Consider the following 26,919-nt stretch of genomic DNA (forward strand, 5'->3'; position numbering starts at 1 on the left):
GCCCATTTATGACATTTGTGTTCTAGCAACACTAGATAACCAAGACAACCAGGCTACCAATGTGAAAAGACTAGGCAGACCTGATACACCACCTACCCCCTTGCCGTATTCCTGTTATGACAACACCAGGAAACGAAGACAGACAGTAAGAGCTGGACATTATCTGACCACTGCGCCATCTTCCATTTTCCAGATGAGGAACCTGAGGCCTGGTGACTTCCCCTAGGCCACATGTGAATGAAGAATGAGCCAGAGATGTCACTGTATCCCTGCTGGAGGAACCCTGCCACACGGGGCCAGGCAACAGTGATGGCAGGCAATCTACAGGGCTATGCAGGTGAAGAACCACAGAGAACAGTGACAGGACTAAGGGATAGCCTAGCCCAGGCTACCTGACGCCTAAGCCAGGACCCATTGCCTCCCACCAGCGCCCCCAGCCCACCGCCTAGCAGGCCGGATGGACTAACCAGTGCTGAAAGAACATCATCCCAATCTATATGCTTATGCCACACACCAACACTCTCTCCTTGAGCTGAGTCCTCCGTCTCAAGGATAGTCCTAGGGTAACAAGACTTCAGGTAGATCCACCTTCACTGACTCCATTGCCTGCCTTCCTGTTTCTCAGGGCAGGGCCCGTCTTCTAAGGTCTGACACCTTGCCCAAAGACCACCTGTGGCTGTCAGGGCCAGGATGCTTTCTGTGGCTATGACAGGCTCTCAGCTACAAAGGGGACATCAAACCTTTGAGAAACTGTGCTTGGGATGTAGACTCTGATAGCATGGACCTCAGGCCTGGTTCCAAATCCAAGAATGTCACCACCAACTCTCCTAATGCTCCCTGGATCCTAGAAGAACACACACCACACTCCAGAATGCTGAAGAAAAAGCAAAGAGGAGGAACGGAGAGTTTGCTTATACACCAGGAGACGCAGAGACCATCAGAATTGTGAGGCCTTGTGGCTGGACAGGATCTCAGGAGTCATCTGGTCCCCTCATCTTGGCTCACACTATAAAGCCCCCCTCTCATTTCTACATGTCCATAACTAGTCCATCTCCTAAGGCTGCCCTTCACTAATCATAACAAAGATGATTGATTGTACTATCAATGCCCAAATTAGCATGAGCTGAGTATACCAAGCAAGGTTCTAGGCCCTGTGTGCAATGCTATGGAAGCAGCAGTCCAGTAATCAGATGATGTATTTTGCATTAGGCAAATTTGCCACACAAGACCTTTTTAAAGTGTTCAAGCGAAAAGATGTCAGTTTAAGGACTAAAGTGCACCTGACCCAAGCCATGGTATTTTCTATAGCCTCATATGCATGTGAAAGTTGGACAGTGAATAAGGAAGATCATAGAATTGATGCATTTGAGTTATGTTATGGTGTTAGAGAAGAATATTAAAAGTACCATGGACTGCCAGAAGAACAAACAAACCTGTGTTGGAAAAAATATAATTAGAACGCTCCTTAGAAACCAGGACGGTCAGACTTCCATCTCTCATACTTCAGACATATTATCAGGAAGGTCTGGTCCCTGGAGAAGGACATCATGCTTGGTAAAGTGGAAGGACAGTGAAAAAGAAGGAGACCCCCAACAAGATGCACTGGCACAGTTAGCAGCAACAATGGGCTCAAGAGTAGTAACAATTGTGAGGATAGTGTAGGACCGGTCAGTGTTTCATTCTGTTAAACACAGGATCGCTGTGAATCAGAACAGACTCAATGGCACTTAGCAATGAGATAGGCACTGTTGTTATGCACATTTCCAGAGGAAAATGAGGTACAGAAAAGTTAGTCAGCAGGTCACAGAGGCAGTGAGGGGAGTCCCCTAGATGCAAGCACAGGCCAGCCAGATCCAGACCACGTGCTTAACCCACAAAGCCAGAGACAATGCAGTCCTCTTTTGAATTCCCACAGCTCTCTGACAGCTGCTCTTAGGTCCTAGCTGTGTGTTGAACCCCAGGTCTCAGCCAGGATCTCCTCAAAGCCACTGGGTGCTCCAGAGCCCAGCCAGCCCCGCCCCGCCCCCCAGGCAAGCAAAGTTCTTCACTGAGCAGGCCCTTCATCAACATGACTCAGACCTTCAGCCCCACCCAACCATCCACTTCTCTTCCCTTCTCTAGCTGGTGTCTGAACCCTTCCAGGGACAGACCCCATTGTGTCTAGAGATGCCTGATGCCACTTGGACAGACAGAAAGTCCTTGCAGCTCTGGTCCAATATCTGATTCCACCTCATGCCAACCCACCCAGTCCCTCCCAGCTATGCTGTCTGTAACCCCTGTTCTGCTGGCATCCTGTGTCCAGGACCTTGCCTCAAGGAAGCAGTGGCAGAGGTTGGACCCCCCTGTGGCCAATCCAGTCTTCTGCCTGAATCACTCATTGTCCTCAGCCATGTGCCTCTGAGTCAGCACCAGCTCCTTCCTGGGGTTGGGGGAGGGGTAGAGATGTTGGGTGGTCTCCAATTTATCAGCATCTCCTCCAGAAAGCAATCAGAAAGTTTAAAGATGCCCAACCCTGCAATAACAAAACCACCATTCATACCTGATAGATGCTTTGCTGAAGAAACATCTCCAGTTCTTCGTAGCAGGTCAGACTGTGGAGTATGAGCTGAGGAGGGGCAAACACATAGGATAAACTGCTGAGCCCCCCAGTCTGGGCTTAGACTGGGTCAGCTTCTGTGGGCTGGCTTCACTATTGGAGCTCCACTTGGACATCACGCACAGTTAGAGAGTAGCATTCTGGGGGGTCAGGAGTCACGCCCACATCTGCATGCAATTGCAAAGCCTGGTCCAGCACTGGTGGAGTTTCTAGGCTTGAGTCTGCTCTGCAGCAGTCCCATGTCTATACTTGGAGTGCCCAGGATTGGACATACCATGGGAGAAGAGCAAAGGTCCTGGCATTACACATGAGCCCAGTAGTAGAGGGCGGCATATGGGGTGTGAGTGTGGGCTAGAGGGATACATCCAGGCCACAGTGGGCAGGCCAGGGACAAAGCTCAACAGGCAGTGTCTCAAGTTCAACACCATAGGAAGCAGGAGGTAGGGATGGCCTTTGCTTTTCCAGGCAGACCAGGAAAAACCACCTTTCCAGAAAACATTCAGCCAAGTGAGGCTTAATAGGGATCTCAGGGCCATAGGTCTGCAAATGAGGTCCAATGAACCAAAAACTCTCAATGAAGAGAAGGTTGAGCTGTGATAGGTGTGTGTGTGTGTGTGTGTGTGTGTGTGTGTGTGTGTGGTGTTGGGGGTGGGGGACTCCATCTTCTCTTGGTATTTTCATACTTCTTTCTCATTTGTTCTTTGTCTTCTAAAAGTTGGCCTTTGGCAAATCCAACTTTGTGGCAGGTGAGCTGATCCACTAAGTTCTTCCCACCTTCTAACTATCTCTCCTTCTCTGTTACACAACCCATGGCCCTCTCATAATAACCCCAGAGAGGATGCTAAAGAAATATCAAGAGGGACATAGAGAAGGTTGAGGTTGGGGCAAAAGGCATTAGGTACAGATTCTACAAAACTTCCTGGGAACAAAAGTTGATCAGACTACAGGCAATACAACTAGTTCCAGCAGGAAAGAACCCCAAAGCCATCCCCACCTCTGCCCCCACCCCAATCCCAGGTGGAGGATTCTTCAGGCCTGGGCTGCAGCGAGGGAAGGCTGACCCATCCCAGCTGGGGAAGGATTTACTTCTATGAAAGGAGACAGTCCCCAAACAAAGCCAAAGGTTGCGTGATAATTTTCCAGAAAGCCGTACTGTTTCTAAGACTCCATCTGCTTTGTATTTCCCGGTTGGACTGAACTGCTGTGTTCCTGAAACCCTAAAAAGGAAAGGGAGATGCATGAGTCCCCGCCCGGAGCAGTGATGTGCCCTTCAGCCAGGGCTAAACCGCATGTGCCATGAAATGAGGGCAAATCAAAAAGTGGCTCCGGAGAAAAGAACGCAACAAGCACTTCTTGTTTTTCCCTTGTTTGACCTCAGCCACTAGGCTGGGTCCAGAGAACTCCACTAGCCAGAAAAAAGAAAAGAAAAAAAAAAAAAAAAACCAGCAAAGGGAGACCTTGTAATAACCAGCCCCACACACGGCAATAGGGAGTATGCCTGTCACCCTTGGTTCTCAGGGGCACAAGGCATCCCAGTCTCTGTCCTCTCTGAATGCCCACCCACCCCACGTGACATCTGTATACTCTGCCTTCATTGAGGGGGCACCCCCATGAGGCACTGCCTAGATGTAGGACCCCCTGAGCCATAAGCTTGCTGTGTGGTCTTGGACCTGCCACTGGCCCTCTCTGGACTTCTGTTTCCTCATCTGTAAAACAGGGAGCAATTGAATTCCTGTTCCATGTGATCTCAGGGCTGCTGTGCAATCCTGAGGGCTGGGGTAAATAAATTAACTGTGGCATGGGCACTGAAGAGAAGAACTTAATATTCTATAATGGTGACGATGATAATCCCAAACGCTTACAGGGTGCTCACTGTGTCAAGCATTATCCTAAGCAGCCCAGGTCTATCATCATTGATCATTTATTTATGTGGATAAATGATGTGAACTCATAGTCATTTATTCATAATTACTTGTTTCATTCTCATGGCAATCACATTGAGTTACTGTGATCCCCATTTTCCAGATGAGTAAATCAATAAGGCACAGAGAGGTTAGGTGAACTGTGCAAAGCCACACAGCCACTGAAAAACAGCAATGGGAGCTGACTTGAGAGTCACTTCTCTTGACCACTATGCCCACCAGACTATGGTCTTTGGCCCCAAAAATGACCTTCACTACAGCTAAGCCGCATGGGACAAAGTGATGGCATCAGTTTGAAAGTCGAGGCCAAAGAGCCAGCAAACTCTCCCTGTGGGTTATATGGGCCTGGGCTCCCCCATCCACTGCTCACCTCTCTGTGTCTGCCTGCCTTCATAGACCAGAGGTGCTTTGGGGGCTGAGAAGAACAGGTACACATCAGTGGTGTAAGGGATGAGACAATCCTGAGAGCATCTGCATCAGAGAACTACAGAGGGAGCTGGGCTGCCTGGGTCAGGGTTTTCTCCATCACATCCCAGGGAGGAAGTCTGAGCAGACAGCTCCTCTGAGATGAGCATCAGAGCCCAGAGAGGGTGTCAGCAGAGCTCTGTGGGACTGGCAGTCCAGGGCTGCTCACCACTTCAGGCTAGCTCGCTGCCTTTCACGGTGATGCCTGGCACTGCAGGGCAGGGTCTACCAGCAGCAGCGCCGACCTGACGCCCACGTTGGCAGATGGCTGCCCCAAGCACAGGGAATTGCGCAATTGCACAGCCGTCTTGCCTGCGTCTCTGCCAGCCCAAGGCTAAGTGGTAGCGAAAGAGCCCTTGGAAGCACTTACAGTGTGACCACGGCTCTCTCTTGGTCCCCAGCCTGCCACAGAATGTCCGCAATGGCCTTGGCCAGGCAGTGGGTCCTGTGGGTGTTTGAAGGCTGCAACTGCCTGAGGACAAAACAGGGAATGAGTCTGTGTTTACGGCAGCACATGGCAGAGGTGACCCTCCCTGTCAGCACACACTAGTCCTTTCCTCTGCCCCCAAAGGAACAACTTTCAGTCCAGAGACTCCACTCAGGTGCCTGGGGAGGAGGGACCTCTGCAGACTAAGGGAGGAGCCCTGAGGAGAAGGAAGTAGAGGAAACCTCCCATGTGAACAAAGGAGGCTCTTAAGACTTGGCAGGGCCCAGAAGTGTGTGTCTAAAAGTTCTGCCAGAGGCCAAGAACCAGAGCCAGATAAGCTGCCGCAATCCGAGGAAAGACACTTGCTGAGCCACTTGGTTGTCCCCCACAATTTTGTTGTTGTTGTTAAGTGCCGTCATATTGGTTCCGTCTCACAGAGACCCTGTGTAGGGTTTTCAAGGAGCATCTGGTGAGCTTGAACCACCAACCTTACAATTCAAGACAACCTTGCAATCCAGCGCATTAACTCACAGCACCACACTAGGACTCCTGGGAACAATGACTGAAATGACTGGTCACCCTACCCACCCCTCACCTTATCCCCCACCCATCGGGACACGAGACCACAGATGCTGAGGAAGAGCCATCTGGATGCTGGTGACTTAGATTCAGGGCACAGGAAGGTAGGGGGTTAGGATTCGGGGATGATCCCCATGTTTCTAGTGGGAGGTGGTGATGCCCCCAACTGAAACCAGGTACAGGGAGGGGGCACTGGAGAGACAGCTGGAGGTGTTAGAGAATGAGCTCCACACTTCAGACTTACTGAGCTTGAGGTGCAGGTGGAACCCCACTCCTCAGGAGAATATGTTGACACACCAATAGCCCAGGAGGACAATGGGCATTGATGTAGCCCTTGGGGGCTGGGACTGAGAGTGAAGTGGCCAGCTGGTCTGAAGTGCAGGGAGGGAGATGTGTGTGAACTCCCAAACTTGCAGTTAGTACCCATCTGACCTAGCTTGGACGGCAAGTTGACCAGAACTTGAACTGAGGACGATCAAGATGGGTCTTTGATCCTGAGAGCCAGTGCAAATTGTTTCAATTTGACAAGCTAGACTTAAAGAATGCAGTGACTCAAAATTCCAACCGAAATGGAAGAATTCTTCATATCAAGAAACCACCTTGTTTTCTCAGTGTACTGGGTTGATAGGGATGAGAAATTTAGACACTGGCTACCAAAAATGGTGGTGGGGGAGGAGACTACAAAGGCACAAAGTACCTGGCTTACAGGTTTTCATGAGTATGTTTAGTTGAAGACTGAGGTGGGTAAGGTAGAATCCCCACTGAATAGTTTCCTTCCTTCCCAGATGGATCTTGTGAAAGGGGATGAGGGACGACAATGGTAGGTATTTATGACTCAGGATCAATTGCAATTGTCGAAGATGTGTAACTAAGAGGAGGGGGTAGGTAATCTTTCATTTCAGGAACAGACGATCCCAGGACCATCAAGAACGAAGAACATAAGTGGAGCGTCAGATCCTACCTGGAAAGTGGCGACAGCAGAGACGGTGGTAGGAGGCTGGCTGGCAGAATGCAGATCAAATATTTTTGCCTTGTTTCATTTGTGAAATATAAGATGTAGGTGGGGAGCCACAGGAAGGAAGTGAGATAGATGTTGTTGCAGGGAGGGGATTGTCATCATTGAGATGAAACAATGTGTATGGTTTGTTGAATGTAGAGCTGATGATCTTGTCTGTAAACCTTCACCCAATTCACAATAAAATGCTTAAAAAAAAACAAACTTTTTTTTAAAAACCCAGGAGGAAAGTCAGGGTTGAGTCTAGGTATGCAAGTCATCAGTATGTGAGGAGTCCTTGGCACTTGGAGTGGCTAAGATTTCCCAGCAAGAACAGGAGGTATAGCAAAGTAGGAAGTCAAGGAATGAACCCTGCAGAACTCTTAACACCTCTGTGGAGGTGAAGTAAGAACAATCAAAATGCTAAGAGCAGGACAAGGAGAGTGAGTGACTTTACACAGTCTTGGGTTTCAAGAAGATGTATCAGCAGACCTGTAACTAACTCTGGTGGAGTTGACTCTAACTCATGATGTCTCCATGTATGTCAGAGTAGAACTGAGCTCCCTCGGGTTCTCAGTGGCTGGCTGATTTTTCCAGAAGTGGATCACCAGACCTTTCCTCCGAGAAGCCTAAGTAGGAGGAACCGCTAAGTAGACTGGAACCACCAATGCTATGGTTAGCAGCCACCCAGGGACTCCAGCAGACAGCAGCATCAAAGATGGAGAAGAGATCTCTTCAGATGAAGATGGTAATTAAGAGGTCACTGATGCATGAAGTGAATGAGGGGGCAAAAAAGAAAACAGCCAAATACAGACTCTTCTTTCAATTTCACATAGCCAGGCATCCTTAAAGTTATATGTCTTGCCTACTCCTGGCTGCTGTGGATTTTTTTCTAAATTCTTACAGTAAACGCTAGCTTGAGTGAGTCTCTCTTCGAACAAACACAATAACTGTGATGGACACTCTGCTGGAACTCAAAGAAACATAGGGGATCCTTCCTTGCTTTAAGTCGCTGAACAGAAACCTGAGCTGCAGGCTGAGAGAAGGAATTTGGGGGGAGCTAAAAGTTATAAGCTCAGCTGCTAACTCAAAGGTCAACTGTTTGAATCCACCCAGTGGCACTGCGATCTGATCCCATGAAGATTACGGACTAGAAAGCCTTATGAGGGAATTCTCCACTATCACATGACATCACTAGGAGTTGAAATTGACTCAACAGCACCTAACAATAGGTTGAGCTGTGTGAGGGCAAAGGGCAGTTTGTCTGTCCCTCCCTTATACAACAGGCAAATGGGAACAAGGATCCAGGCCACCACTGTGGGACAGCCTGTGGCCCTGGAACAGTCAGTCAGGGATTGACACTCAGGCTGACGTGGCCCAAGTACTTTAAAGTGAGAGACGCTTATAAAGCAGGGATCTCTCAGCTTCTCTATCTGTAAACTGGCCTATCACGGGGCGGATGCTCAGAAATGGAGAGAGTTAACAGTACGTATGTGCTCAATAAACACATGGTTCATTATTGCTGTCTTTATGAAAACACAGAGTCCCCACGTGGGCTGGGTGATAGGAAGGTGAGCTGCTGACATCTACTGTGAAAGTGACCCGAGGCCCTGACACAGGAAGTCCTTCACATCTAATGAGACAAACCACAAGCACTCCAGTTTATTGAAAACGTAAACCTCCAGACTGCCTGACAGTTCGTCCGTGTCAGGAAACCCATCGTGTTCCTCACCATGCTACCGCCAAGCCAGGCGGCTTGAGCGGTTGGGGTCACTCGTCAGGGTCACCATTAATTGTGAAAACAACGTTGTAAAAACACTGTTCTAGGCGGCAGGAGAGGCCACGCCAAGGACTAACGGGGCCTGTGAGAAGAGCTGGTCAGGCACAGGAAGGAGGCTTGAGCATCTATGTCTTTAGACTCAGAGCCCACAGTGTGGCTGCCATCCTTGCTCACAGCTGCTCCACCTCATACCCACCCTCACCCCACAAAGAGCCATGTCCCGTCAACTGCACAACGCCGAGGGCCTCATGTCTTCCCCAGCCTGGCTGGGACAGACAGCCCATTCCTGATCAGAGAGCCTGCCTCTAGACTATCTTCCCCGCCCTCCAGCCCCATGTAAATTATCTAAATGCTGCTAACACAAAAATACCACTAGTGGGTGGCTTAAAAGAACACAAACAGATTTTCCCACAGTTCCGAAGGCTAAAAGTCCAAGTTGGGGGCCACTGGCTACAGGACCATGCTCCCCCTCTTTGGGCTCTGGGGGAAGATCCTTGTCTCTTTGCAGTTTCTGTCCCTTGGTCTCTTGGTGATCTTCATGTGACATCTATCTATCCCAGTTTGTGTTTGCTTGGTTCCATGCCTAATCAGCTCTTTTTATGTTTCAAAACTGAGGGACCAAGGGCAAGATGGCGGCGTAGGCAGGCGCACTGAGCAAACCCTCTACAACAAAGCCATGGGAGGCTAAGTGAAACAGATACAGATGGTGACCCTGGAACCCAAGCATCAGAGGACAGGACAGAGAGGTGGAATGAGTGCTGACTGGAAGAGGAAGCTGAACAGAAGCAGTGAGAGAGAAGAAAAAGGTGTGGATTGTGGGCTGGTGTAGAGTGGCACAGCCATCTTGGGCTTTTGTTAACACAGCAGCCTGTGGGCACAGGAAGAGGCTGGAGGTCGGCGGCACAACAGTGCTCTTCTCTCTAGTTCCTGTGCCCTCTGGAAACCAGGGGCATGGCCAGTCCTTGCCCTCTCCAACCCAACAGCCCTGACCCCCTCACAGATCCTGCGCAGCCTCTGTTCTGCCTATGGTCCAGCTCCTGGCATAGCGGCCCTGCTTCCGGAGGTGCATGAACAGAGAACAACTGTGTTCACACTTCCAGTCTCTACATATCCAAGAGACAGGTGGTGAGTCCCTGAGAACACACCACTATACAATCATCAGTCACATATAAATACAACACGGCAATCTCTCGAAAAAAAGCAGATCATTTCAGCTTACACAAAATAACAAGATAGAGTGCTTCAAACAAGTGACCAAAATACAGTCAGAAAATATAACACCAGAAATGGTATCAGAACTATCTGATAAGGAATTTTAAGGAATGTTAATTAGGGGCAACTTCAACAGACTGGAAGAATGATAGAAAAAACTGCAGATGAAATCAAACAGAACATGGACAAAACTTTAGAAGAATCCAGGGGGGAAACCTGGAAAAATGGGAACCATACAAAAACAGTAACCAGAAAGCCAGAAGGTTAACACTAAGACTTCAGAAATAGATAATACACAGTAAGGGCAAAGAAATAAAATTAAAGCAATGGTAGGCTGAATTACTGAGCTTGTAGAAAAATTTCTCATTGTTCATCTGCTAGAGGAACAATCAAAAAAAAAAAAAAAAAATCTGAAGAAAGCCAAAAAATTAGTGGGATACTATCAACAGGAATAACTTATGTGTGATTGGAATTCCAGAACAGGAAGAGACAAAAAAAAAAAAAAATCATATAGTATATTGTCCAAGAGTTGGAAAAAAACTTCCCTAACATCATGAAAGACAAGAAGATAGCCATTCAAGAAGTTCAACAAACTCCAAGCAGGATAAATCCCAAAAGAAAAACTCCAAGACATAGTATGATAATCAAACTTTTCAAAACTAAAGACAAGGAAAGAATCCCAAGAGCAGCTCAGGAAAAATGAAAAGTTACCTACAATGTAAAACTAATAAGACTATACTCTGATTTCTCAGTAGAAACGAGCCAGGTAAGAAGACAACGGAACGACTTATGTAAAATTCTGAAAGAAAAAAACTTGCCAACCAAGAATCACATATCCAGCAAAACTGTCCACCAATTATCATATCAAAATTAGGTCATTTTCAGATAAACAGAAATTAAAAGAATTTGTAACAACCAGACCAAATTTACAAAAAAAATACTAAAGGAAACTCTCTGGACAGAGAACCAGTAACAGAAGACAACAACCTGAGACTAACATCTATGACAGTATCACCCAAACTGAACCCAGATATGGAGGTATTCAAAGAAAGCCTAACTCACAAGACTGAAATAGAGAATACAGTTACAACAACACAAAAACACAAAGTAAAAAGAGGGAATAATGGAATAATGTACTTACAGAATTTCCAAATAAAAAGGAAATCAAGTAGATGTTAAGAAATAGATACAATAAATAAATTAAAATAAACATAACTGTAACCCTAAAAACTAGACCAAGGCTTATTCCTAGTCCTAGCCCAACCTTCACCCCTAACACTAATCTTTATCCTAACCATAGTTCTAACCCAAACCCTAACTCTCACTCCTACCTACTCCTCCACCCACCAACCAAAAAAAAAGGAAATACTGAGTACCTAAAAATTAGATTTAAGAAACATCCTACATTGATATGGTCTCATTAACAAAGACAACCCTACTCCCATTGGGACCATATACATGGGTAAAGGAGTCAGGGTTCCTACACATACTTTGGGGGACACAATTCAGTCCATAACACTCCCCCCTCTCTCCAATCCCCATTACATACACTCACTAGGAGTTCTATCTACCATACAGGCATGACCAGGGTAACATTTTTTTAAATTTCAGTAACTGTTGAGTCAGTTTTGACCACTACAACCCCAGGTGTGTCAGAGTAGAACTGTGCTCCACAGCATTTTCAATGGCTAATTTTTCTGAAATAAATCGCTAGTTGGATTTGAACCTCCATCCTCTGACCTTCTTGTACCACCCAGGGAACAGTGTGATGTGAAAGGTTAATAAAAGCTCTACATGTAGGTCAGAGTTGGCCAAAACTATTGCATCCTCTAGGTGTTAAGAACAAATTGTGTCCCCCAAAATATGTACTGAAATTCATTGGGCTGCTAACCAAAAAGTCAGCTGTTCGAATCCACCCGCCACTCTGTGGGAGAAAAACCTGGCCTCTGAAACCCTTAAGGAGCAGTTCTACCTGCCCTATAAGGTCACACTATGTGTTAGAATTGACTTTATCACAGTGGGTTTATACCTATAAATATGATCTTGTTTGGAAATAAGGGTTGGTTTTTTTGGGGTTTTTTTTTTTTTTTTATGTTATGTAGGCCATATCCATATCCATGTAGGGTGGGTTCTAAATCTAATTACTTCTGAGTTATAGGAAGAGCGAATTAGACACAGAGACATATATATGGAGCAAGACAAATGCAGATGCCATGTGAGGAACACCCAGGGCTACTTACAAGGAAGAAACTGACACAGTAGAGACTCCGATGTAGACTTTTCAGCAGTCACAACTGAGAAAATAGTGTCCACTCTTTAAAGCCCCCCAGTTGTGGTATTTGTGCTTTAGCAGCACTAGAAAACGAAGACACTGGGAAACGTCTGAATTTAGAACTAAGGAGTCACCTTTCTTGTGGTCATAGTGGTTACTAGTAGGTCAGCAGTTCGAAACGACCAGCGGTTCCTCAGGAGAAAGATGAGGCTTTCTGCTCCCATAAAGATTTACAGCCTCGGAAACCCTATGCAGGGTCGCTATGAATGGGAACCGACTCCACGGCACACCACCACCGCCTCTGTCACACACTATCATATTGAAGCAGGTAACTCTGGGTGGAAATCTTGATATCACAGCAAATCCGATGTGAAAAGCTAACAGTTACTGAGTATCTCTCATGTACCTGGCCCTGTTATAAACACTTGATATGTATTATTTCATTTGATCATGTAAACTACCCTATGAGGGAGGTAATATTATTACTATCCCATTTTAAAAATGAGACAACTGAGGCATAGAAATGAAGTGGTTTATCCAAAGTCATGCAGTCAGTAAAAATTAGAAAAATTAAGGAACACAGAGGAAGGAAGGAGCCTTGGTGGTATGGTGGGTTAAGTGTTGTGCAGCTAACTGCCAAGTTGGATCAAATCCACCAGCTGCTGCTAAGAATAAAGATGCGACAGTCTGCTCCCATAAAGCCTTATAGTCTTGAAAACCCTATGGAGTGGTTCTACTCCACCATATAGGGTCACCTGGAGTCGGGATCTACTTGATGGCAGTGGGTGGAGGAAGGAGGGAGAACTTGGGGAAATAGAACCAACTGTCCTGGGCACTTGGATTCAGGAGTTAACATCCCTTTGTCTGTGAGCCTAAGTTTTCATCTCTGTTGTTGGTATGCGCCGTCGAGTTGGTTCTGACCCATAGCAACCCTGTATAGGGTTTCCAAGGAGTGATTGAACCGTTGACCCTGTGGCTCAAACCACCGATGGTCCTGTGCATTAGCTCACAGTGCCACACCAAGAGTAGGCAGCACTAGATATAGTCATGGACCTGGCGTGTCTTCTTCATCTTACAAACTCAGGCTATAGGCCCAAACCATAGAGCCTCCGCTTCTCTAAACAAAAGTTGTCATTCTTTTTTTGCCCCCAGTCCCGCCAATGGCAGCAGCTCTATGGAAGAAAGATCTGGTGATCTGCTTCTGTAAAGATTAACGAAACCAAACGTACTGCCGTGAAGTCAGTTCCCACTCCTAGCAACCCTGCAGGGCAGAGTAGAACTGCCTCATAGGGTTTCCAAGGCTGTAAACTTTACAGAAGCAGACTGCCACATCTTTCTCCCACAGAGCGGCTGGTGGGTTCAAATCACAGCTCTTTCTGTTAGCAGCCGAGCACTTGGACCTCTGCTCCACCAGGACACCTGTAAAGACTGAAAAAAAAAACAACCCCACAGCCATCAAGTCAATTCAGATACACAGCAACCCTGGTTAGGGCAGTGTAGAACCGCTCTGTAGTGATTCAAAACTGGAAATCTTTACAGAAGTAGACTGCCTCTTCATCCCCAGAGCAGCTGATCAGTTCAAACCACTGGTCTTTCAGTTAGCGGTTAGCCCACCGCACCATCTGAACTCCTGTCTACACAGCTATGGGGCTGTTCTACTCTGTCACATAGGGCCTCTAGGAGATGGAAGAGCCTCGACAGCGAGAAATAATAGATATATATATTATATATAATAATATGTGTATTATTATATATAATATTAGCAATTATATATATATTGTTATTAAGTGCCGTGGAGTCGGTTCCAACTCATAGTGAGTGACCCTTACAGGGCTTCCGAGGCTGTAAATCTTTATGGGAGCAGAAAGCCCCATCTTTCTCCTGCAAAACAGCTGGTAGTTTCGAACTGCTGACCTTGCGGTTCACAGCCTGATTCGTAACCATTACACTACCAGGGCTCACATATATAAAGATGAGGCGTTCTGCTACTGCAAAGATATATAGTCTTGGAAACCCTATATAGGGTCACTATGAGTCAGAATTGAATCGATGGCAGTGAGTGTTTAAAATATATTGAGAGAGAGAGAGTCCCGGCTTGGTGCTCTAGGATAAGCACTGGACTGCTATACAGGGTTGCAGGGTTACTATGGACGGAACCAACTCAGCAGCACTTAACAACAAACAACAGACTGATAGCAAACCCGTGTAGAGTTTCCAAGGCTTTGAAAGAATCTTCATGAGAACAGAAAGCCTCCTTTTTCTCCCATGGAGGGGCTGGCCATCTCAAACTGCAGACCTTGTGGTTCCGGGTCCAGTGTTTTATCGTATGGCACCCCATTGCTCCCTCACATATATATATATATTCCAAAAAGTTCACAAAAGAATTCTATTGTCTTTCAATTCCATTTTGCCTGTATTCTTGAAAGCCCTTCGTGTGTATGTATGTGTGTGTGTAAACATTTGCCATTTCAGCATTTTGCTGTTTCAGCAGTGATACTGTGTTCATCATGTTATACAATCATCAGCATGATCTGTTTCTAAAAGTCCTCATCACCCATAACAGAAGCTCAGTGTCCCCTAAGTCCTTCTTTTCTCCCTCCCTGTAGTAACTCAGCCTCTCCATCCTTCCCTGGGCCTTCTCCAAGTTGTAAAGATTTTTTTCAAATCTTCTTAGACTTCCTAAAAAGCACCGGGAAGTTGTGGGAAGCGCACTCATTGGCTCATAGGCGTTGAGCACACTCCTTCTCCTCCCTGGCCTTTGCTTCCCCCTTTAAATGAGGGCACGGGGCCAGAAGCTAGTGTTGCCGTTCTGTCCTGAACCCCTCCCGGTAGAGACAGGCTGTGTGTGCGTGTGCGTGCCTGCATCCACCACGGAGGACAATGACAAGGAAGGAAGTGTCGTGCCCCAATCACCTAGACTCTTCACCCTTCGCTGGATCACCGCGTCTCTGCCTGTAACTGCAAAATATCACAGAAGGTCCTGCCTTGCCTTCCACCTGTCAGACACCCAAGATATCCAGAGAACTCTCTTTAAGAGACGAGCCGAAGTCCACACAGGAGAAGTGCAGCAAGAATGAAGGCATCTGTCTCGGGGTGGGCGAGGGATGGGAGCAGAGAGTCTGCTTTTGCCTGAATTACCCAAACATTACATGTTAAGTATTTATGTTCCTACCTTCTGGTGTGGCACTGTAGGGTAAGCACTGGACTGCTAACCACAACGTCGGTGGTTCAAACCCACAAGCCGTTCCTTGGAAACCCTACACAGGGTCACTATGAGTCAGAAGTGACTCGAGGGCACACAACAACACCCTAATTATCTCAGAACAGCGTCACCTGTCCTCTCTGATGTGCCTGACACACAGAGTCTGAAGTGGGAGTGAGCATCATTTTTGTTCCCTCCAGCGTTTCTGCTCCCTCTCAGGGTCACAAGCTGCTGGACAGGGGGAAAAAGAAGGTGGACTGGGGGCTAGAGGACCTGGGGTCCAAGCCTGGATCTGTTCCCAAGGTCTTGAGGGCTTTGGGCAAGTGCCCATCTTCTTCTGGGCGTAAAAGTCCCCTAATTCAGAAGGACTGTGTCTGGGCCCCTGGGCAGTCTCTAATGCCCCTCCTGGTCTGCTGCTCTCTTCAAGCTGACAGGGAAAATAAGAGCACATCATCTTTTTCCACTAACCCCTCCTCAAGTGGAAAAACACTGTCCACCGCCTGCCTCTGTCCTTTCCGATCTGGCCTGATGGAATTAGTCCTAATGAAGCTAGACACTCCTGGAGAACAAACAGCATCCCTGCCAAGAAGCCTTTATTTCAGCCTGGCCTCCCTGGAGATCATCCTTGTCCGTTCTGCTTCACAGAACCATTTTCCCATCAGGTCACAGAGACTATGGATGTGGGGGGGTAGGAAGGGGGCCTCAACCGCAGAGCATGCATCCCTGGCCCCAGGAGTGAATGTGCGTGTGGTCCACAGTTCCCTCCACAAGCTCCCCAAGGACCCAGAGCCGGAGAGCCAGGTGCTGGCCAGGCAGGTGATCCGGCATTCCTGAACAGAACAGAGGAGTCTGCCCTGGATGGGTTTTTGTGTTTTTGTTTTGTTTTTAAGCTGAGGTCCTGGAATTTCAGAGTCATAAAGGAGGGCTAAAGCTGCCGACCCAACCCAGTGCACACAGCTTGTAAGTTACATCAGTGACCCAACCAACGGATAAAACACTTCATAGTTGTCGTTCCTATTGTGTGCCTTGGAGTCCCATTCCAATTCATAGTGAGCCTGTAGGCCAACACAGAACTGCACCACGGGCTTCCTAGCCTGTAAGCCCTTATGGACATAGACTGCCAGCTCTTTTTCCCACAGAGCAACAGGGTGGGTTCCAGGAGGCCACCTGTGGGCTAGCAGCCAAGCACTTAATCACTGCAGCATCAGGCTTCCTTATGTTACAACTAAGTCAATGCATCTACAGGAACTGGGACTGGGAGAGGTGAGCAGGGTGACCCTTTGCTAGCACTGAGCAGCAATGGTTCCATCTATGGGTGTTTGCTACATACTGTCTGCACTCTTCTGGATTTGTTGTTGTTGTTAGGTGCCATCGAGTCCCCATGCACAGCAGAATGAAACAGTGTCTGATCCTGGGCCAACCGCATTACCGCTGCCACACTTGAGTCCATCAATGCTGCCACCTGTCCAATCCATCTCATTGGGGGTCTTCCTCTTTTTCTCCGACCCTCCATCTTACCAAGCATGATATCCTTCTCCATCAACTATTCCCTCCTGACAATATGTCCAAAGTATGAGAGATGAAGTTTAGCCAACTTGGCCTCCAAGGAGCACTCTGGCTATACTTCTTCCAAAACAGATCTATTGGTTCTTTTGGCAGTCCATGGCACTTTTAGTATTCTCCTCCAATACCACAATTCAAAGGCATCAATTCTTCTATGATCTTCCTTATTCACTGTCCAGCTTTCGCATCCATATGAGGTTATTGAAAATACCATGGCTTTGGTCAGGCGTACCTTAGTCCTCAAGCTGACATTCTTCTGGATTTATTTATCCCAAATTAGGAAAAAGGAGCCCTTCATAAAACAGAGTCGCCTCCTTAGTCACTGTGAGGGTCCATCCAGGTGTTCCCACCTCGTCTGGCCAGTGTGGCTCTCCAGGGACTCTTCTAGAGTCCAGCACTGAGTGGGACAGACCAGCTATCCAGGGCCAGCCTCAGCTCTGCTGATGCTGTCAGATGTGGCTCTGAGCAAACAGCTTTCCCTCTCTGGGCCTCAGCTTCCCCATATGCACTGCAGTGGGCTGAGTTAGATGGTCCTATTCACCTGCACTGCCCCAAAGGATTTCGTCTGTATTTTCTTCTAGAATCAAGCTTAGGCAGGGTGGAGAGCACATTTCCTGATGTACAAACAGAAGACACACTTCCCACAATCACAGTCCAGCTGTCCAGCCCCACATCCAGTTCTCCCTCTACCCACCTGGACAGGCTCCAGGCCACAGAGCCCAGCTTCCCTTTTCCAGCCCTGGTACCAGTCCCCATAGGCTACACCAATGTCCAGAGGGCAGGGGACACTGACCTGCAGGGTCTTGGCAAAGCAGGGACAGGGGCTCAGTTTCTGATACCCCACACCTCCCTCCTCACCTGCCTGTCCCCAGCACCTCTGGTCACACCCATGACCTTTGCTTGGTCTACGTCCTAACCTCTACGTTGAGGGGTCTCCCCTCTTCACTCCATCTACCTCCAGCCCCTAAAGCACCCATAACACCCCAAGGCTCAGGTCCAGAGCTCGGAGAGTGTGAGGAGAGCATCTGGTGCCACGTGCCCCAGATGGTCTTCTCACCATAGGAAGAGCAGAGTCCTCACTGTGGTCAGGAGAATGGGCCTCTGGGCCTCTCAAAGCCCCCTTTTCCTGCATCCCTTCAGGGTTCTCCAGCAGTCCTGACTGGATTAGAAACCCCAGCATCTGAGCCAAGGTCTCTGCTCTTCCCTCTTGGACCTGCCCCCAGGAGAGAAGCCAGTGGCCTCACCGAGGGCACCAGCCAACCAGCTAGACTCTACCTGCAGACAGAGCACTTGTGTGCACGGCCCAGGGGCAACCAAGGCTGGAGAGAATGAAAGGTAGCACCCAGTGTTGGAGAGTCCCTGGGTGTGCAAATGGTTAATGGACTTTGCTGCTTAACCAGAGAATTGGCAGTTCGAGTCCACCCAGAGGCACCTCAGAAGAGAGACCTGGCAATGTATTTCCCCAAACTCATCATTCTGCTCTGAGATCCACGAGTCATCACTAGACGGCAACTGGCTTTTACCCAGAATTGGAGGCTCCTATATTCGATGAAATCCAGAAAGACTTTGTGGAGGATGCAGGCCTGACCACCTCGAGGTTCAGCACTGACCTCCTCTAGTGCATCCTGCCCGCTTCCCTTCGCCCACACATAACCCCCAGCTGGCCAACAGCACCTCCTTCCCCCATCTTCTGCCCACCTCACTGACTCCAGGACCACCTCAGCCCTGGTCTCCACCTGCAGCCTGAGAACCTTCAGTCGAGCTCCAGCCCCAGTTCCTCACAGTTCCTCACTAGCTTGCCCTCACCCCCCAACAGGACGCCAGCTACAGTCCCTCCTCCCCTGATACCCCAGCCGAGTCTTGACTGCTGTCTGTTGTTGTAGTTAAGTGCCGTTGAGTTGGTTCCAACCCATAGCGACCCTGTTAGGGTTTTCAAGGAGCAGGTGGTGAGTTTGAACCACCGAGCCTGCGATTAAAACAACTTTGCAGTTCGGCGCTTTAACCCACAGCGCCACACCAGGACTCCGGCTGCCCTGTCTGGAAGGTGTTAATAGAAATTGGGGCCTTAGTCAATACTCAGTGGCCAGGATGTAGGGGGTAGAATGACATTTCCCATAGCTTGGTATGGTTTTCTTTCTACCCAGAGCCCCCAGTTTGGATGGTATTCTGCCTTTCTAAACCAGGGTTCCTCTCTTGTGTAGACAGCAGAGTTCTGTCCTATGGAGATGCTCCAGAACACAGAAGCACTCAACATCCCTCAGTAGGGGTGGGGGTGGGGGGGTACGGGACAAGATCATATCCTGGAACCAATTCCAATGTTTCATCCCCAAGTTCCCCCAGAAAGTCCAAAACTGAAGTTCAAAAACATCTCAAAGAGGGCATTTGAACTGAAATGAGTCATGACCCTTCTACACCAAGGTCTGGTAGTCTGGTGCTAACTGGTCTGCTTAGTCTTCACGTTCCTCCAGTCTCTACCGAGCCACGCTCCCCTCAGCTCCCATCCTCCTCCCCTCTGCCCTAGGGTCTTTGTATATACGGAACACCAGACTTGTCTCCCCACCCGATTTGTCCGAATTACTCAGTTAACTGCCCATGCATTGCTCATTCAACAACAATTCTGCAGGCCTGTACTGAGCTCATGGTCCAGGGCTGGAGGCCAGGGACACAGATGTGAGCTAGGTGGCCCAGTGACATGACTGTTCTCATAGAGCTGGTAGGCAGAGGCAGGTCATCAGCAGAACCAAGCGAATTAGTAGAATGATACCTTGAAGGAGTCCTTCGAGGCAGGGCCAAAGTTGGTCTTAACTAGGAAAGTCTCCCCAAAGTACAGAGTCCGGTGCCATGAAACGAACTAGCCAGGTACACAAGGTCCTTGGGGGCTGGGGATGGAGTTTGGGATTCTTTACTGGGAAGGGAAAAATTGAGGGAGAGTGAAGAATAAATGGGTGCATTCATATGTAAGAGGGAGGAGGGATTAAGAGTTTTGCTCAACCTTCAAATCTCAGTAAGGTTAAAACGGTACCCCTCCAGGAAGCTTCCTGTCTCCCTTCACTGTCGTGGCCTGTTCCTTTGTCTGGCTCTCCTATTTGACTGTAAGTGCAAGAGGGCCAGGTCATTCCTGACTTGTTCATCCCTGCCTTCCTGCCAAGCACAAGTGAGACCTCTGCTTGTTTCCAAAGGAAAGAAAGAATGTGTGTGCTCAGAAAGGGTCCCTGAACATGAACAGGGAACTTGAATTTAAACTCTCTGAACCTTACTAAGGTTTCCTTCTGCTCATGACATTAAACTCCAACTTTCTAGCACTTCGCTGGGCTGGACTCCAGAGAAGCCGTGGAGAATGGTCCAACACAGATACGAAGCAACCCTGTTGGATCTAGGTGGGAGTATGAAGAGAGAAGAAAAAGGTCAAGATGAGAATTTGCTTTTTCTGTGGAGATGTCATGTTTCTGTACAAATAAAAGAATCTTGTGAGCATCTTTCGGTGTGGAAGAGAAGATCTTGATTTATTACTCTGCAAAACTGTTAGACAGATTATAAGACGCCAAGCATGAAAAGCTATCTTCAGCTGGGTTTAAGGCAAAAGCATCTTTGCCAGTGGAACATGTTTCATTAGACAGCCGAGTGTGGCTAAATGTCTAGGGAACTAGCATCTCTCCCAGGAATCCGAACCCTGAAGAAACAGGCTATGAATCTTATTTGCTTCTATAACACCCAGGCTTTTTTTCAAAACGGCTTTAAAAAAAAACAGACTCTGAAATTGCCTGTTTCAAAGGGAGCTGTTGTTGTTGTTAAGTAGAGTCATAGCAACTCTGTATAGGTTTCCAAGGTCGTAAATCTTTGCGGGAGCAGCAAATGCCTTTAAATAAAGGTCAGCAACTAGCAAAACTAAGCTCAGCTACAGTTCTATAAACAAAACAAAACAAAAAGTCAGCTGCCATTGAGTCAGTTCCTACTCGTGGCAACCCTATGTATGTCAGAGTACAACTATATCCGTGGGAGTTTCAATGACTGATTTTTCTGAAACAGATCTCCAGGACTTTCTTCCCAGGAACCTCTGGGTGGACTCAAAACTCTAACCTTTCTGTTAACAAGCATTTTAACCATTGCATCATGCAGGCAGGGACTCCAGGTTCCAACTTCAGGTTCTGTTGTTAGGTGTCGTTGAGTCGATTCCAACTCATAAGGACCCTATGCACAATAGAACAAAACACTGTCCGTTCCTGTGCCAACCTCAGAATTCTTGTTACATTTGAGCCAGTTTGGGATCTAAAATCCAACGCATGATCATCTTTGGGAGTACGGTGGGGTTATTTACTAGGCAAGGACAGGAGGGGTCTTCTGAGTTGCATCAACCAGTGTTGAGATAGGTCAGGATTTATTAGAGCTTTTGTCTGCCCCTCAGCCTTGCAGAGCCATTCTGGAAACTAACGAAGGCGTTTTCCTCTGTGTATCACTTGTGCCTGCATAGATGTCCCAGGAATGTCTGCTGAATGAATGAGCTACCCATGTGCAAACACTTAATGTGTGAAATGGAAAATAAATAGACTAAGGGAGTGGAAGACATTTCTGTGGGGTTGGCTGGAATGTGCGGTTATGGGTGCTGGAAGAGATGAGGTAACATGGGAGGGAGGAAGACCTGGATTGAGTCAGTCAGCAGGTCGACATGGACCTGGAAGGACTCGGGGATCTGCTGCATTGAACAGAAGGGGGGTGCGCTTGGTTTTGATACCATTCCAGGTGCCCAGCATTTGGAACGTGGCATCCCCATCCTCCCTGCTTCTGGAAACAATTTCAGACTGGTCCACACTGATCCTGTTAGCCAGCTGTCATTTCCCCTTTCTTACTTTTCCCGTCGCTGTTGCGCCAATTCTGACTCATGACAACTCCACATGTTGCAGAGTAGACCTGCTTCCTAGGATTTTCCTGGCTGTAATCTTTATGGAAGCAGATCACAGTGCCACTGAGCTGGTTCGAACCACCAGCCTTTTACATAAGTAGTCAAGGGCAAGCTATGTGCAACACCGAGGGACCTGCTTTATCCCCAGAAAGCAGGAAAGGTCAGGGAATGCCCATGTTTCCTTGCTTGGTTTTTCTGGACACTTAGAGAAGCCCTGGGAAAAGAAATGACTGCTGGAAATAGCAGTGGACTTACCGAACAGAGCTGGCTCTGCTCTCCCCTTCAAACAGGAGCTTTTTTAAGACACATCCTTGGACCGCTGCCAGCACCCCACAGGGACCACCCTGCAAAGAACCACACAGTTTCTGCTGACAAGAACTGGCTCAGGACAGAGCTCTCTGTTCCCAGGACCACCTCCCACCCACAGGTTACAGGGACCCCAGGCTGCCCAGCCGTATCCTCTGAAACAAGGGTTCTGTGTCATACCATGGCTCTTATGAAGCAGTGACCCTGAGTCAGAGAGAGGGGATGGCAAAGGCCTCTGCATGCATCACTCATGGGAGGAGAGGGTCTGCAGTGTCCGAGAGGAGGAAAGTGATTCTTCAACCAGTCTTGTGTGAAGCCATGGAAACATCACTGCAGGTTTCCAGACATACCAGCAAATATTCTCAGGTCCTCAGGACAAAGGAGCCATCATCTACACAACCCTCGAAGTCCATCCTAAAAGTCACCTCCTCCAGGGAGCTTCCCCAACCTTCTCAGCTAGAAGGGAAGTCCTCTGACAGCCTCCATTTAAGCCACCCTGCCCTCATTGTGCCCAGCCTCAGCAGCCCATTTATGTCCCTTTGCTCCCTCCCAAGGCACCCTGAGAAGCTTATTTCTGTAGGTGTCATGAGGCCTGGCCTATAGGACACAACAGCAAAGGCCAGTGGAACTGAACAACACAAACTGGTCCCAGCCAGGTACAGAGATTCTCAGAGCAGTGGGCAGGGGAGTCGGCCAGTCCTTCACGCTGGGGGCATGGGGTGCAAGAAGACACACAGAGCTTGGCCGAGCTAGGGTGGGACAGAAGCTGGGGCCGGGGAGCAGGGGGTTCCTGTGGTTTGAGAAATGGACTCTGGATGAGCTACTCCACCTGCCAGTCTTTGATCCTAGACTTAAGAGTCTTATTTGGTCCTTAATGAGTCTATCTTGTGAAATGCGTATAAGCCAGGTTAAAAATTAGCCACTGAAAGCCTACCACCATCTTGCCCCACCCTACAATTCTATCCCTTCCTCCTGACAGGCCTTCTGTTCCACATACTTGATGCCTTTGCCTTTGCCTTTTCCTGGGGCCCCTCAGCCTCACTTTTGTCCACACTGCCCCCTACCTGGAATGTCCTCTCCCTGCAAAATCATCACACATGTTCTCAGGGCTCAGTGAAGGCCTCTCCAGTGTCCCCAGCCGGATCTCACTGAGGACCCCACCTTTACACACCACTCACAGGAAAAAGATAATCAACACCGCTACCATCAAGTCAACTCTGACTCATAGCCATTCTCTCTAGGATTGATTGCTGAGGGTTAGAATCTTTATAGGAGCAGACAGTCTTGTGGTTCTCCCTTGGAGTAACAGGTGGGTTTGAACCGCTGACCTTGGAGTTAGCAGTCCAGTATTGATCCCACCATGCCACCAGGGCTATACTCCTTAAATGCATGCCTGTTTAAAAGTCTTCAAAGCAAAAGCTCTCATTCGCCAGTTCTGGCTCCATCAGCCACACTTGAAGTTCCTGGGGGTCCACATTTACTGGGTAACCACACACAGCTCAGCAGTTACTGCTTCAAAGATTTATCAGACTTGGGCAGTGCCCCACTCCTACCCATGATGAACCCAGCAGAAAGATCCCTGGGGAACTTGGCAATCCACCTGCCTTGTTCTGCACAATGCCATATTTTAAGGAAGCTGTGTCATTAAAGGAAAAACTCTGCAGTTTCCATTCTTCATTGAAACAGCCAAAGCTTGAACCAAACAGAAGAATCTTTATGTCCTGTAAATAGAGACAAGAGTGTTTCTGGTTATTTTAATAGCAAACAATACTACTGTCCTCTGAGTATGTTTTCCTGTGATCATTGATCTGAAAACCTTACAGGACAGTGATTTTTTTGTTGTTTGTTTGTTTATTAAAAAGATCCTCTATTTTCTTTTTATTTTGCAAACCCATTCTTTGCATATTTGAGGAAAGAGAAACTGGTCCCTGAGGGTCTTACCTCTAAAACATCTGTCGACCAAAGCAGCTTGTGCTGAGCCAAGGCAAGATCTTATAAGGAACCTTCAGAAACAAAATTTTCATTTTACGAAGGACCTTGAAGATCCTCTCTTCCTCCACAGGAAAGGACTCCAAACCCAAACCAAACCCACATCCATCAAGTTGATTCCAAGTCACACTGACCCTACCTAGGGTTTACACGACTGTCACTATTTACAGCAGCAAACTGTCTCATCTTTCTCCAGTAGAGCGGCTGGTGGGTTTGAACCACCGAACTTGCCGTTAGCAGTCCAGTGCCTAACCCACAGTGCCACCAGAGCTTTTCAAACGTGACTGCACATTAGAATCACCCAAGGAACTTAAAATTCCCAACTCTCAGCGTACCTGCAATGTCAGTTAAATCATAAGCCTGGGACTGAGATTTCAGTATTGGTATTTTAAAACTCCCCCAGGTCATTCTGATGTGAAGCCAAGTGTGAGAATCCATGCTCTGTGCAAGATCGGTAAACTCTGGCCCTGGGGCCAAATCCACTGCAGCACCTGTTTTAGGAATTACTGGACCATTGTCATACCCATCCATTTATGTATTGTCTATGAATGCTCTGGAGTTCATGCGCCGAACCGCAAGTTCGGTGGTTCAAGCTCACCAGCTGCTCCTTGGAAACTCTATACAAGGTCACTATGAGTCGGAACCGACTTGACAGCACTTAACAACAATAACAATGACTGCTCTGGGGCTGTTTGTTGTTGTTGTGTTGTAGAGTCGGTTCCTACTCTTAACGACCCTGTGTAGGGTTCCTGAGGAGCGGCTAGTGAGTTTGAAACCATCTACTTTGCAGTTCAAACTGACTTTTCAGTCCAGTGCATTATCTATCCTACAGCATGACGTCACGTCCTAGAGCCGCCGTGGACTCCATTCATCAAACATGTCTTACACAGGCCTATATGTCATAGTTTAGAGACCATCTGACCCACAAAGCCATAACTACACTGTGTGGTTCATAACAGGAAAGAACCCCTGTTAGGCATCACCCACAACCTCTGCTTCAACACTCCAACCACTCAGTGGTAACCAGTTGCCGTCGAATCAGTTCTGACCCACGGTGATTCCATGTGTGTCAGAGTAGAACTGTGCTCCACAGGCTTCAGCCAGCCAGGTCTTTCTTCTGAGACACGTTAGGGATAGGTGGCCTCGAACCACCAGCCTCCCAGACAACGACCAAGCACTTAATTGTTTGTACCACTCAGGGACACCCTTCCATTTTTCACAGCTCTGTCTTCTCTAAAATTCTGACTGATATTGAACATACCGTGGGTCACCTGAGCACCTCCCTCCAGAGCCCCAGAAACACAACCTGACCCGTGGGAAGGAAAGAGAGTGGCTCCCCTCCCACCAGCCCTCCCTGTGCCCATCTCCCTCTCTACTGTGATTTGACATCCAAGGGGCCTCTGAAGCCTTGAGCAGGCCCCAGGACCAACAAGTGGCCTCTGCGGCCACCTCCCGTGGACCCTTTATCTGGACCAGGCCTTTCCTACAGATCACATCCTTTCCAGTGGAATCAGATCTTCTGTAGTTTTCATTCAGAGTAAGGAAACCCTTTGTGCCAGAACATTTGTGTCTGTGTCATCCAACACAAGCTAGCTGCACACAGAAAACTTGTTTGCACTGAGTTTCTTGAGAGCCTGTAAACTATGGAATCTTGCATGTTCTGTCAGGGTCCTACCTCTGTTCTCCTAAAGGCAGGATGGCGGCTCCCAGAGAGGCAGAGGGGCCCACAGCACCAGGGCTCTGAGCCTGGACACCTGGGTTCTTCTCCCCTTGGTCGCCGTACGCCCTTGGTCCTCGTTTTCCCTCCATGGATCTCAGACTTGCTGGCTGCTCTTAGAGAAGCTACTGCTGGTCTTCAGAGAACTCTAAGGGTTAGGGTGGTGTCAAGGGTTAAGCACTGGGCTGCTAACCAAAACAGCAGCAGGTCAAACCCACCAGCTGCTTCCTCAGTAGAAATGAGACTGTTTGTTCCTGTAAAGATTTCCAGTCTTGGAAATCCTATGGGGCGGTTCTACTATGTCTTATGGGGTCGCTGTGAGACGGTGTTGACTTGATGGATGGCAGGGGGTTTAAGGACTTTTTCCAAGAGTTGTTGTGGCGCAATGGTTAAGCAACCGGCTGCTAACTGGAAGGTTAGCAGTTTGAACCCACCATCTGCTTCTTGGGAGAAAGATGTGACAGTCTGCTTCTGTAACGATTTACAGCCTTGGAAATTAGATGGGGCCGTTCAACTCTGTCCTGTTGTGGCTAAGTGCCTTTGAGTCTGTTCTTACTCATAACGACCCTCTACACTGGTTTCCAAGGTTTTGGGGTTTTTTTTGTTTTTTTTAAATTCTTTGCAGGACCAGAAAACCTTATCTTTCTCCCACGGAGCAGCTGGCAGGCTTGAACGGCAGCCCTTGTGTTTCTCAATTCAGTGCTTATTGTATGGTGCCACCACACTCCCTACTCTGCCCTACAGGGTCTCTGGGATGGAATCGACTCAACAGTAGTGGTTTGGATTTTGCTTTTGTTTTTTAATGTTTTATTGTGAATTATGTGATAGTTTACATGGGAGAACATTAGTTTTACATTCATCCTACTGTATATTGTTTCATTGCCATGGTTACAATCCCCTCCATGCATCAATCATCAACCAACCAAAGGGTATGCCCTACAAGCCTGCCCCCAGGTCATCAGCACACAGCTCCTCTCCCTCTCTGGGTCTAAGCTCCC

The 26,919-nt window shown here is 48.0% G+C and overlaps 1 protein-coding gene across 1 annotated transcript in view; it reads right to left on the reverse strand.

Moving 5' to 3' along the window:
• Window positions 1-26,919, reverse strand: part of FAM188B (family with sequence similarity 188, member B) — a 161,458-nt gene that overhangs the window by 44,674 nt on the left and 89,865 nt on the right. Inside the window, exons 8-12 of the mRNA XM_006832163.1 lie at window positions 23,820-23,936; window positions 22,165-22,253; window positions 5,354-5,455; window positions 3,750-3,813; window positions 2,540-2,605 (exon numbers count right to left, since the gene is read on the reverse strand). Coding sequence (XP_006832226.1) covers window positions 2,540-2,605; window positions 3,750-3,813; window positions 5,354-5,455; window positions 22,165-22,253; window positions 23,820-23,936 — 438 coding nt within the window. The remainder of the gene's footprint in view (window positions 1-2,539; window positions 2,606-3,749; window positions 3,814-5,353; window positions 5,456-22,164; window positions 22,254-23,819; window positions 23,937-26,919) is intronic.

This window comes from Chrysochloris asiatica, unplaced genomic scaffold, assembly GCF_000296735.1.
Source record: "Chrysochloris asiatica unplaced genomic scaffold, ChrAsi1.0 scaffold00006, whole genome shotgun sequence".
In the NCBI taxonomy this organism is placed as follows: domain Eukaryota; kingdom Metazoa; phylum Chordata; class Mammalia; order Afrosoricida; family Chrysochloridae; genus Chrysochloris; species Chrysochloris asiatica.